We start from the raw sequence: 12176 nt of genomic DNA, 5'->3' as shown, positions 1-12176 counted from the left end.
TGAGTGTGTGTGTGTATGTAAGGTAGGGGACAGGCGTGAGGAACTAGGGATTGGCCCAAGGGCACTCTGCCACTGGACTACATTTCATTTTTTTTTTATCTTGCGACAAGGTCTCACTAAGTTGAATGGGCTGGCCTCAAACTAGTGCTCCTCCTGCCTCAGCCTCCTGAACAGCTGGGATGAGAGGCCGTGTCATGCATCTGACCGGACAGTCTTCAAAATACTCACATGACGACCCTGCAGGACCTTTGAGACTAAGATCCAAGTATTTAAACACAAGAACAAACCAGCCAACTGCAGACCCTGCTCACAAATCCAGTGCTTCCACCCTAAAGCTTCAAGAGCTCTTCCCAAGGCCCTTCCTTTGAAGACTCAAGAACAGATGGCCCTGCCTGAGGCTGCCCATCCCCTGGGTGCACAGTTCTCCCTACTCTGGAACAGGAGACCCCAAGACAGCTCCCATTATTCCCTATATTCACCCTGAATTGGACAGAGTCCATCAGCCTTGGGACCCAAGGTGAACAGGAACCACCATACAGCCTGTCAGAGCCACTTGTGCCCAGGGTCAGGGCCAGTTCTCACCATTTGGACCCTGGGCAGCATCCCTGCTTGAGTCCTTGACACTGGCCACAGGTCTCCTCATGACCACTAGGGGGCGACATGGGACTCACATTCAACACTTGGCAGATTGATTCTGACACTTGGACTAGGCTTTGGGTCAGGAGGTGGAAATGTGGCCTGATTTCCATCCCAATAGACTGCAGGGTGCCTCCCACGAACCTGCTCCGCTCCCTCTCCTACTCCTTCCTGGGCCTATGAGGACCCTGCACTGCCAAGGGTCTCTGAGCAGGCCCTGCACCCAGGCATCACCCATGGGGAAAGTCAGGGTGACCACAGGAGAATCACTAGGTAGAGGACAAGGCCACCCAAGGAAGGCATGGGCAGGCCTGAGACACAGCTCTGCCAAAAATTGGAGAGGGAGGGTCTCCCTAAAATCTCTCCCTGAGGAACAAGGAGCCCACGGTCACCTACCTCCACTACCACAGTCCTCCCCTCCCAGGACACAAAGGGTGTAAAGTCCTGAGATAGCCACTCAGAGGCCAGGCTGGGGACACCAGGACAGAGAGTGGGTCCCCTCACCAGCCATCACTCAGAGGGCTCCTTTCCTGACCCCAGAACTTTCTCTGTCCCCTTCCTGCAGGGAGGGAATCCACCTTCTTAGAGCATTTGAGAACATGGGGAAGACACAGGGCTAAACTGGGACTCTCATCATAAAGGAAACATGCCCAGGGTGAGGGGACCCCAGGGGTTCCCTGGGTGGTGCTGAAAGCCCTGAGGCCAGGACACAGCTGAGGCCAGTGCTGGGTGAGCCACTTACTTAGTGAGTGAGCCTTGCTCCTCAGGGTGTGGCATGCAGTAGTGAAACCCAACAGGGAAAGCAGAAGGGACAGGAGGCAGGACTGAGAGGGAGGGGACAGAGAGGTTCCTCCACAGAGACCCCGCCCCCAGCCCTGTGACCCAGGAAAGTGCTCCTGCCCTGGGAGGAGGCTGAGCTCAGAGAGGAGCAGGGCAGCAGGGCTGACTGGCCTGGACCTCGGCTTCCCAGCGGCTCTGCAGTGAAGCTCCTTCCACAGAGGGGACAGAGCAGCAGGGACCATGCAGCCCCCCTCAGCCTGTCCCTGCAGAGGGGGCATCCCCTGGCAGGGGGTCCTGCTGGCAGGTAAGAGGGAACAGTTCCCTGAGGAGGGCGGGAGGTGGAGCACAGTCCTGCTGGTGTCCCCTGGGGAGGACATGACCCTCACAGGGGACACAGGGCTTCACTGGGAACCCGATGGGAACAGAACACGAAAAACCGACAGAAGCTCACCAACAGGAAACTCTCAGTGACCTGGAGCTGATGAGGGGGATGGAAAGCTCAGGGGTTCTCTTCCCCCAAGTTAATAACCAGGGCCATTGTATTTTGAAAATCAGTGTTAACAGCTCTGTCAGGGCCATTCTCCAAATAGAAAGGCAACTAGAGCAGTGAAAATTTGTTCCAGTCACTAGCCTCAGACATTGGCACAGACATCTGGACCCTCAGGGCGGGGACCCTGCTTCACTCATCCACAGGAGGCTGAGCCTGGTCCAGGCCCTGGGCTACAACAGGGTCAGACTAGTCTCTGCCTCCTGGAGCTTCCTCTCTAGAGGGCAGGAGGCCAGGCCAGAGGGAGGTCTGCAGGTGAGGCCAGGTGCTGTGTAGATCTAGGAGGGCAGAGAGCAGGGAAATGTCCACAGGGAAGACCTGGGGTCTGTAAGGAGATGGTCAGGGGAGGCGGGTGCCCAGGTGCCCTGGGTGTGAGCAGGGCTCTGAGGGCACTGAGGGGCCAGCCTTGCAGACACCTGGGGAAAGGTGTTCCTAAGACAAGTACAAGGGTACTAAAAGAATGGAGGTCATGCTGCTGACTTTGACCTTCGGACACACACACACCACACACCCCAAGGCTGAGGATGAAACTCCTGCTGAGGACTTGGGCCCCATCTTTCCACCCCATTTGAAGGGCCCAGTATTGATGGATTTCTCTCTCTTCCCTCCTAGTCTCACTGTTAACCTTCTGGAACCCACACCCCACGGCCCCGCTCACTATTGAACCAGTGCCTTTCGATGCTGCTGAAGGGAGAGACGTTCTTCTCCTCATCCACAATGCATCACAGAATACCATAGGCTACAACTGGTTCAAAGGAAAAACCGCAGACATCAGCCACGATATTATATCATATGTGGTACTCACACAGACGACTATCCCAGGGCCTGCATTCAGTGGTGGAGAGAAAATATACTCCAATGGATCCCTGCTGTTACATAAAGTGACACAGAACAACAGAGGATTCTACACCCTGCAAACTGTAACTGCCGATGCTAGAGTTGAATTAGCAACTGGAGAGTTCCGTGTACATGGTGAGTGACACTCCTGGCCCTCTGGGTGTTGGAGGGGTTGAGTTCACTGCACACACAGGACCCTGAAACATGGACTCTGCCTCCCTCCTCCTGTGCATTATGTCGCCACACTGGACTTGGAGCACTTCCTGCAGGCACAAGCAGTGCAGACAGACTTCAGAAGATCCGAGTCCTCTGCCTGAATCCACTGGCAGAGAGCAGGGTGGTCTGGTGGGAGACTCGGCCCAGGCAGAGCACTCTCAGCCCAGCCCCTGTGTCCTTCCCAGGAGCATGGCCCTGAGAACGACCCTGCAGGACTGAGTCAGGCCTGGCCTGAGGGCCCTGGAGTCCTCACAGAGAAAGTCAGCCCAAGAAGCTCCTGTCCCAGACCTCTGTCCCAGGGTCCTGGCTCCAGGTGACCCTGAGGACGTGTGGCCAGGGTTGGAGTTTGGCTTCCTGTTGAGGGCCACTGGGGAGCAATGATTTACTGGCCACCTGATCTGGTAGCTCCTGGAAGTGGTCAGCAGCCAGGGCACAGTCCCAGGAGCCACATCTGGGCAAGGGCACCTGGGCATCTCCTTCTCCTGGGACTAGGTGCCTCAGGCCAATCAGGTGCCCTGATGGACCTCTATGAGGCTCCCGAGGAAGGTCCGTGTCCCCAAGGGGAGGAACAGAGGAAAGAGATGCCCCTGGAGCTCCTGGTCCTCCCGGGACCAGCCCAGGGCGCTCTCACTGGGAGGCAGATCAGAGTAGGGGCTTTTTCTTTGGGGGCAGCTCCTCTAAACCAAGGTCAGGTTACTGTGAGGATTTCAAGGTTAACTTAGAGACAACATGGTGAACCAGACACCACTTCCCATGTGTCCAATAAAGGGAAACTGAGGCACAGACCATTGGTGGCAGGTCAGTGGTGCATGTCACTGTGCAGCCAGAGCCCTGTCTTGGCATTCTGGAGGCCTATTAGGCATCTGTGGACCAGAGACCAGTCATTGGCTAAGGTAGTTTAGTCCTGGGCACTGGCAGCCTGGAGGGGACAGTGTGGTCTGGGAGTGAGAGCAAATGGAGAATAATCAATTTTACTCTGGAACCAAATCACCTTCCTCAACAAAATATCTAGTCCTCCATTCACACAGCCGGTCCACACACTCCCTTGCTGGACTTGAGGTCACATGTTTCCTGGTGTGTTGGGTGTCACTCACTCTGGAGCATAAGGAACAGGACTTTCTCACTCATCACAAGATCCTCCAACCAGCTCAAGGCCCAAGGTATAGACAAGTCTCAGTGGTTTTATGGGGAAGGAGGGAGGGATTGTGAATGAATGACCCTGAACCTCTTCAGAGCCTGGACCCTGCATGTGCAATCCCAGGGGGTTCTGCCACCTGCTCCCTGTCCCTCCTGGAGGCTGAGGCTCTTGCTCCATCCCACCAACCACCTCTCCTGAGGCCACCCAGGAGCCACATCACAGGATGCCCTTGGGGTGGCCGGGCTGTGGAGGGTCTTCAGGGTGGCCCTGGGTCAGTTCTGAGGCAGCCATGAGGCTCGTGGACCTGGGGCTTTAAGTCACTGTACCCCCACTGCTCCCTGCCATGGCGATTCTGGCTGTCTTGCTCCTGCCTGTCCATCCTCTCCCTCCTTCTCATTCAGGCAGGACTGGCCCTGCCCTGCACAATGAGCCATGCCCTTCCCTCCTGCTCTAATGGCCATCTGTCCTGTCCACTTCCTGCTAACACCTGGGGCCAGGCCCTCTGCTGGGCAGAAGTAAAAGGCACAGAAACCGTCGAGGCAGGTGCCCCTGTCAGGCTGCATCAGGGACAATGTCACCCACTGTGAAGGAGGCCCCATTGTGTCCCTTCCAGGGCTCTTTCCTTCCATGACAATGACATGTGAAATAGTCCAGGACACAGGCCTGAGCATCTCCCCCATCTGCTCTCTGCACTGACTCAGCAAGGGGGGCAGAGGCAGGACAGGGCGGCAAGCCCCTAGGTCCCAGGCTCCTTACACCCAGATGACTGGTGGCTCCATCCTGGTCCCTAAGTGGGGCTCACGCTCCTCCAGTGACTCCCAGGACCTTCCCCAAGGGGGAGCTGGACTGATCGGTGCTGTCTCAGGGGCTGTCTATTCCATATGTGCCTGTGTCCCCATGAGGACACCATCACCACAAGGGAGGTCTGTCCCCACATGGTGTGATGCTCCAGCCACAGTCACTTACATTGGGCTCTAGGCCCTGATTTGGATCAATTTGATGATCTCACTGCACTTCCTGGGTGAAAAGAACAGGAAGAAGGCATTCCACAGGCCTGTGTCAGGTGCTTCCCCCTTTGCTGAGTCTCCATAGCAATTGGGAACATAGACTTCTAGATTGATTAACATGATCAATAATACTTCTCTGAGTTTGGTGTTGTGCCTCATTTTACATAACAGAGACCCTCAGATGTCCCCTCTGACCATTCAGTCCTCCACCAGGACCCACAGTTCTCTCCTTACTCAGGAGGCTGCTGGTTTCAAAGTGACCTTAGCATCTGCCTTGGGTCATAATGTGACCCCTCAGGACTTCAGAGCTCAGTCTAAGACACTGTGCTCCATAGAGAAATATTTCTTTCAGAAAGGAGTCTTAGATCCTGGGTATTAAAACTATTTTCCCATATTGGAAAACTTTAACATCCCCCATTTCTACCCCAGGTCTGCCACACACAAGCCCACGAGGCCGTATTTTCAGCAAGGTCCTGGTCCCCTCTTCCACCTCTTAGTGCTGATGTGTTAGGAACCATCCACTGGTCTCTCAGGACAATTCCACCTGCCTCAGCTGCTCTCTGCAGGGGGAGAGGGGTGTAAAGACCAAGGACAGGAACATGACTCTGCTCTAAACCTTGTCTGTCCCCTCACCCTAGAAAATTCTTTGGACTCATGCTTTGCCTTTCAGTTGTCACTGGCTCCTGTCAGTCACCAGAAACACCTGAGCAGAACTGTCCCCTTGTGGCCCCAGGATGACCACCAAACTGAATGCCAAGCTTGCCCCTGTATCCTGGTTTCTGTTCACACACCCCACTCTCAGATGAGGTTGTGGGGTTTTCTTGAGGTTTAGGCACAGTGGGGTGTCCAACCATGACCCACATCTAGGATGGCCTTGAGAACCAATGGCTCAAGGATAAACACGTGGGCCGAGCCCTGGAGTCCATGCAGCTGGAGGGACTCTGCATCTCAAGGCCAGCCAGGGCCAGCGAGGACCAGGAGAGACACAGGGTTGCTAACTCCCAGTCCTGGGTCTGTCCAGGACCAAACTCTGCAATTAAGTGCACCTGTGAGAAACTCTGTGCTTCTCCCAGACACAGCCCAGGGGGACCCACATCCTCTGATCCCTCAGATCCTCCTGTATCTGCCCAGGATACCCACTCTGCCTGGTTCTTCAGGACTCAGGTTGGTGGGAGGTGAGAGGCCACCCCGGGTAGAAAGACACATTTGTGGGGATCACAGGGCAATCCTCTGTTGTCTGCACAGAGAAATTACCCAAACCCAACATCACAATCAACAACTCCCAACCCATGGAGGGTGAGGACTCTCTAGCATTAACGTGTGAACCTGAGATTCATTATGCAACCTACCTTTGGAAGATAAAAAATCAGACCATACCAGATGGTGACAGGCTGAAGCTGTCCAACAACAGGACTCTCACTTTATTCAATGTCACAAGGAATGACACAGGACCCTATGAGTGTGAAACCCAGAACCCAGTGAGTGCCAGCCACAGTGACCCACTCATCCTGAGTATTTCCTGTGAGTAACTTCTATTCCTCCATTACCCTGGCTGTGAACTCAAACACACAGGGCCAGAGGCTGGGCCACTTAGTCCCTCTTGGGTCCAAGTACACAGACCCTCTCTCCTGGGCACCTGGACTGGCTGTGACAATAGCCCCAGGCACATCCAGGCAGGCCCAGCCTTGGGCCATGAATAGGAGAGGAGGGCTTGTGGTTCCCTGGAGAGGCCTGGGGTCAGCCACAGAAGTTCTGGAAGATAAGACACAAGAGTCCACGGGAAAACCCACTTGATAATGAGGTGGCTGGACCTGGGGCCTGAGAGGAGTTTCCCATCTGGATCCCAGAGAGATATCAAGGGACCAGTTTGGGGTCTCCTTGAGGTCATCTAGGGTCAGAGGGAGGTTGAGCAAGTCCCTATTTTAACATGAGGACCCTGAGGAGGGTGCTGGGTCATCCAAGGTCAACGTATTGCAGTATATTTTGTAGTTTCCCAGAACAGACTTGAACCATTTCAGACCCAAGATCATAACAAGGGCATCTTATTTCTGGGTCCTCAACCACTGTCCATGGCCTCAACCATCCAGCTCATCCTCTGGACCCCTCACCCACATCACAATGGCCCTGAGAACAGGCAGACGTCTCTGAGGACGACAGGGACCCAGGCCTCAGGCCTACTCTCAGTCAGCCCCCTGATGCTTTTCCACAGGGCTTGTGGCCCAGCCCTCCCTCAGAGCCACCAACACAGAACCACACTCTGTGGCCATGACCTGCCTCTCAGGTGACCCTGGAATCTCCATCACGTGGATCTTCAATAGCCAGACTCTGCAGCTCACAGACAGGATGCAGCTGTCCCCGGACCACAGGACCCTCAGCATAGACCCCGTCAGACAGGAGGATGCCGGGGAGTATCAGTGTGAGGCCTCCAACCCCGCCAGTTCCACCAGGAGTGACCGCTACAGACTGGCTGTGATCTGTGAGTGGCCCCCGTCCCACCCAGTGCTTCTGTCATATATTTCCACTGTCAAGGGCCATCATATGGCACCAGCCATGAGCATGGGGTAGATGCCAGAGCTTGGAGAGAATGTGGTTGACTACCCAGAAATTAGGTGCCTTGATGTCACCTTGGTTCTGATCTGACCCAAGGCTAGGCCTGGGCTAGACAGTCTGTGAGGGCTGCCCGCTGACACTGTCCTGAGATGGGAAGGAAGAAAAGAGGAAGAGCCCTTAACAGGAACAGGAGCAGAATGTGGCCCAGCTGCGTGTGGAGAGGGTCAGGCTAGAGCACATGCAGGTTTCACAACCAAACGTGAAGAAATAGCCAGAAGCAGAGTCAGGAGGACATGGTGACGACATGACAAACTGCACTGGGACATGATGCCATTTCCTTCCACCCTGTGTAGCCCCCTGCAGGGCCCAGCTGGTTCCCCTGAAGACCTGCCCTTCAGCCCTTTCTCTTCTCTTTCAGCAGAAGAGAGGACCCCAGGCCTCCCTCTGTGGGCCGTCGCTGGCATCGTGACTGGGGTCCTGGTCGGGGTGGCTCTGGTGGCCGCTCTGGGGTGTTTCCTGCTCCACACAAGAACTGGAAGGTACCCAGGCTTCCCCCACCTGATCCCACCCAGGTGACCCCAGGCCTGAGGGAAGGAGGCCCGTCCACAGACTCTGGCCTGACTCCCACCTCCCCACTTCCCCAGGACCCTCCCCTCTCACCCAGCCGCCCCCTGTCCCTCACCAGCTGCTGGCCCTGGGCTGCTGCCTCAACAGCTCCCTCCTCTGTGCGCTGGTCACTAGGGACCTGTCCCCACAGCACTGTCCTCCTTCCTTCACACAGAAAACCTGCAACACTTCCTGTGACAGAGTTAGTGTCAAACCCGGCACCTCCTACAGTCTATTTCCACCACCTGAAATGAGGGGTGAGGCTGTGTATATCAGGAGTGTCCTGGCCCAGGTCACTCAGTCACTTGGAGGGGCCTTGAGAGGCTGGAGGGGTCAGCTCCCATAGCTTTATGGTCACCCACACCCCTGATATGTGAGGTGGCAGTCCTGGGGCCAGCCAGGATAGTGTGTCTTGGAATGTCCTTTGCCTCCTGGCCACATGGGTGGAGAGAGGACAAGGCCACTGTCATGTTTCATCAACTCCTGGCCCCACCAGGGTCACTGAGGTTAGCTATTTTCAAGATGCAAGAGGCTGCTGCAGTGTCCTGCCCACATGGTGACCCTGCTTCCCCTGCCCACACGGCTGGACCCTTCCACTCAGTCAAACCCTCCTGCTTTAATTCACCCTAATTCTGCAGTCCCTTTCTAGGGTCAGTCAGCCAAATCCTCTTGAGTCTGCATCTGTAAGGGACATTCACCTCTGTCCCTGGGCAGAAGAGGCCACTTAAGGCCTTTCCTCAGCTCCCTTCTGGGCCCCCTGGGACACAGACCTGATGGAGTAAGAAAGGTTTCACACCCTCCTTGGAAATGGGGTGCCCTCCTCATCCCCTATCTGACCACAGTCCATGACCTCTCTCTGCATCCTCATGAATAAGCCTGACCTTCCCTAGGGCTGGTGTCCAGCAAGGCCTCAGAGACCACCGCACCCCAGCATCAACAGCCAGTGAGTGCCCCTTCAGCCTGCAGGTGGCTGGGAGCCCTAGGCCTGCCCCACAGTGTCACTCTTGCAGTCAACACTCCTTAGGTCAAGTCCTTCCCCTGGGCCGCAGGAGCCCTGTCATCAAACACTCAGGTCAGGGGACCCACCTGGCCTCACTTTTGGCATCTAGTCACCTCCTTAGGCTCCCTGGCTCCCGGACCGCTAACAGGGACACAGGGTCTCTGCCAGGACATGTTGTGTCCTCTGACCCTCTGAAAGCTGAGGACCCCATCTCCTCCTGCTGCAGGGGCCCAGGCCTCACCACACCCTCCTTTAACTCTGTCTCTGTTCCAGGCCAAGGTCCCTCTGACAGCTCCACCTCCCTGGTAAGTCCCCCCAGCTCCCTACACACAGGGACCTGGCTGTGAAGGCTCAGGGCAAGGACACTGTCAACCCCAGTACAGCACAGACGGCCCCTCTCATGTTGGACCAGGGCAAGGTTTGCCTGGACCTGGACAGAGGCTTGGCCTCTCTCAGGGACAGGACCACCATCACTCTGTCCTCAGTCCACCCTGCTTCCTTCCATTTGTCTCACAGAACCGCTGGAGGCCAGCAGGTGCAGAGTGGGTGCTGGGAGCTTCTATCAGTGGCCCTGGGTTAATGATGGGGACCACAGTCTGGACAGAAACTGGGGTGTCTGTCCTGAAGTGGAGGCTGGTGCTCAGGACCCAGAGCTGGTACCTCCTGGGAAGAAAGGGCTAAAGCAGACACAGGGAGTAAGCTCTGGCCTGTCAGAGACCAGAACCTTCCAGGCACCGCCCAGCACCTGCTCCCTGGAGTCTCAGCCTTGATGAGCCTCCCTCACTGACCCTGATGTCCACTCTTTCTCCCCTGCCCAGGCTCCTGTTTCTGGCCACAAAACTGCCGTTCCCATCTACCAGGTGAGTGTGGGAGATGAATATTCTGGTCCACTGTCCACAGGCCAGACCATGTAACTGACACTAGCTGAAACTTCTTGAGTTTTCAGGAAAGAGTAGTCAAAACAGGATCAGGGGTGGTGAGCACAGGAGGAAGGGACCTGGAAACAGGAGCCACTGAGCCCAGCCAGGCACAGGACGGAGCAGTCCCAGGTGGACCAGGGCCTAGGAGTCCCTGAATTCAGTTCTCAGAAGGACACAGGGTCAGAGGACTCTTTGTTCTTTTTCAGGAATTAATAAACCCTGACCTGGACATCTACTGCCGGGTCGAACACACAGCCATTGGAGGTTCCTAGTTCCCACCAGACAAGGCTCCATATTGATGGAGGGAGGGTCCCCGTAGGACCCCACACCATGGGCAATGGAGAAAAGAGCTGGGAGACTCTGGCACCTGGAGGGGAGGGGTTCCATGGGCTTTGGAGACCTGGAAAGGCGCTGAATAAAGACCCCCTCCCTCCTTTGCTCTTTTGGTTCCTGTGGGAACGTCTCTTGGCAGACACTCCCCTCAGGGTCCAGGTCAGCTCTCTCCTGTGTCACGCAGGGGAATCGTGGTCTCTAAGTGGTTCCCACAGGGTTTCTCTTCCTGGGAGACAGGAGCTGGGAGGTGGAGCCAGGGCAAAGGTCGTGTCTGTCCACAGGGAAGGGTGAGGGTCCCCAGGCCCTGCAGCCAGCAGAGCACTCAGTGGCCCTCACGCTCCAGGGACCCATGGTGGCTGGCTGTGGCCATTGATTTCTTCTCTGCCCAAAGCCCAGTACTCAGCACATCTTCACCTCTGCTGAGAAAGGGACAGTGACTGTCAGAGTAATCAGGGGACAGGACCAGACCCAGACTCAGGCCCTAAACAAAGGACTCAGCCCCTGCCCGAGGCTCCAGCTCTGCCCTCCCATCACCTTCCACTCTGCCCTGCCTGGTCTCTCTAGGACCAGCCTCCTCTGCACACTCCAGCACCCAGGGCAGAGGCTCAGGGCTCCCCATATGGGGCTCTCCAGGCTCCATGGTGATGAGGCAGAGGATCTCTTCCCTGACCTGGGGCCCAGGATGTCCACTGCAGCCTCCTCCACACACCTGGGCCACTGCTCTGACTCCGGTGAGGGCTGGGTAGGGTGATGTTCTCAGGTAGGTCACGTGGATCAGGCCACTACATTCCTGGAAATCAGAGGACCATGTACTAAAGCTCAGGGACGCTCTGCTGATGCCTGAGAGTTGTCTGTCCTGAGATGAGAAGTCGGAAGAGACCCTGGGAGATTCCCCCACAACTCAGCTCTAGTGAGGCTCATCCTGCGTGAACATAGCATCAGGTCACTCATGGTGACTTGCCTTGGTTTCCTGGGGCAGCTGCCACAGACTGTCTCCAGCACAGTGGCTCCAACAGCGATCTCAGGTGTCCTTGCAGCTGCATTCTTAATGGAGGCTCCAGAGGCTGTGCCCAAGGTCAAAGGAACCTTAAGACTCAGGTCGCTGTTGCAACTTCAAACCTGGTGGGAACTTTCCCTAACTCTTGGCCCAGGTCCTGTCCTGGAAACCACACCAGCTGGAGCACCTTCTCCCACAGCATCCTGCTCCCTGAGCCACACATGAGCCCCTGGGAACCTGGGTCAAGCTGAGCCCCTCCAAGCCAAGCATGGCACCCATCTTCCTCCTTCCCATCTCATCCCATCCAAGAAGATACCCTGCTCCTGTAGAGCCACCCTGGCCCTCCAAGGACTCAGGTCCTGTCCCTGCAGTGTCCCTGCAGGTCACACTCACACCACCCAGGCTGCCCAGAGGAAGGGTCTCCTGTGCGCTCAGGGGAGCCTCCCTGACTAGGATGGGGTGGAGTCCTCCTCTCCTTCTGCATCTGAGCAGTCCCCAGGGTCCTCTGTACCCTGTCCTTGCCTCCACTGTTTCTCCCTGGACCCAGCCTCAGGTCACAACAGGCAGAGCTGAGGTGCCGACTCTCCAGGAGTCCTTCCCATTCCTACC

The 12176-nt window shown here is 56.3% G+C and overlaps 1 protein-coding gene across 2 annotated transcripts; it reads left to right on the top strand.

Annotated features, from left to right (window-relative positions):
* The first annotated feature begins 1498 nt into the window (after positions 1-1498).
* On the top strand, positions 1499-10673 carry LOC144370804 (cell adhesion molecule CEACAM7-like). 2 transcript variants are annotated; one of them, XM_078032001.1, is made up of 9 exons: positions 1499-1720; positions 2576-2935; positions 6407-6682; positions 7371-7637; positions 8130-8250; positions 9208-9260; positions 9591-9622; positions 10136-10177; positions 10444-10673. In XM_078032001.1, exons 1-9 carry the CDS (start codon positions 1657-1659, stop codon positions 10507-10509), a joined length of 1281 nt encoding a protein of 426 aa, XP_077888127.1. In that variant the 5' UTR covers positions 1499-1656; the 3' UTR covers positions 10510-10673. The 2 variants fall into 2 exon arrangements, with proteins under 2 accessions (XP_077888127.1, XP_077888126.1); XM_078032000.1 differs by lacking the exon at positions 6407-6682 and having other exon boundaries at positions 1501-1720; positions 9208-9622.
* The last annotated feature ends 1503 nt before the right edge of the window (positions 10674-12176 follow it).

Source organism: Ictidomys tridecemlineatus, chromosome 15 (assembly GCF_052094955.1).
Source record: "Ictidomys tridecemlineatus isolate mIctTri1 chromosome 15, mIctTri1.hap1, whole genome shotgun sequence".
In the NCBI taxonomy this organism is placed as follows: Eukaryota; Metazoa; Chordata; class Mammalia; order Rodentia; family Sciuridae; genus Ictidomys; species Ictidomys tridecemlineatus.
Note: the sequence above shows the minus strand (reverse complement) of the source record. Positions and strands in the feature narration are given on the sequence as shown.

Coding starts and splice junctions, on each gene's coding strand:
- LOC144370804 (XM_078032000.1), top strand. CDS start 1,657: ATGCAGCCCCCCTCAGCCTGTCCCTGCAGAGGGGGCATCCCCTGGCAG. Junction 2,936..7,370: donor TGGAGAGTTCCGTGTACATG/GTGAGTGACACT, acceptor GCTTTTCCACAG/GGCTTGTGGCCCAGCCCTCC. Junction 8,251..9,207: donor CTCCACACAAGAACTGGAAG/GTACCCAGGCTT, acceptor GACCTTCCCTAG/GGCTGGTGTCCAGCAAGGCC.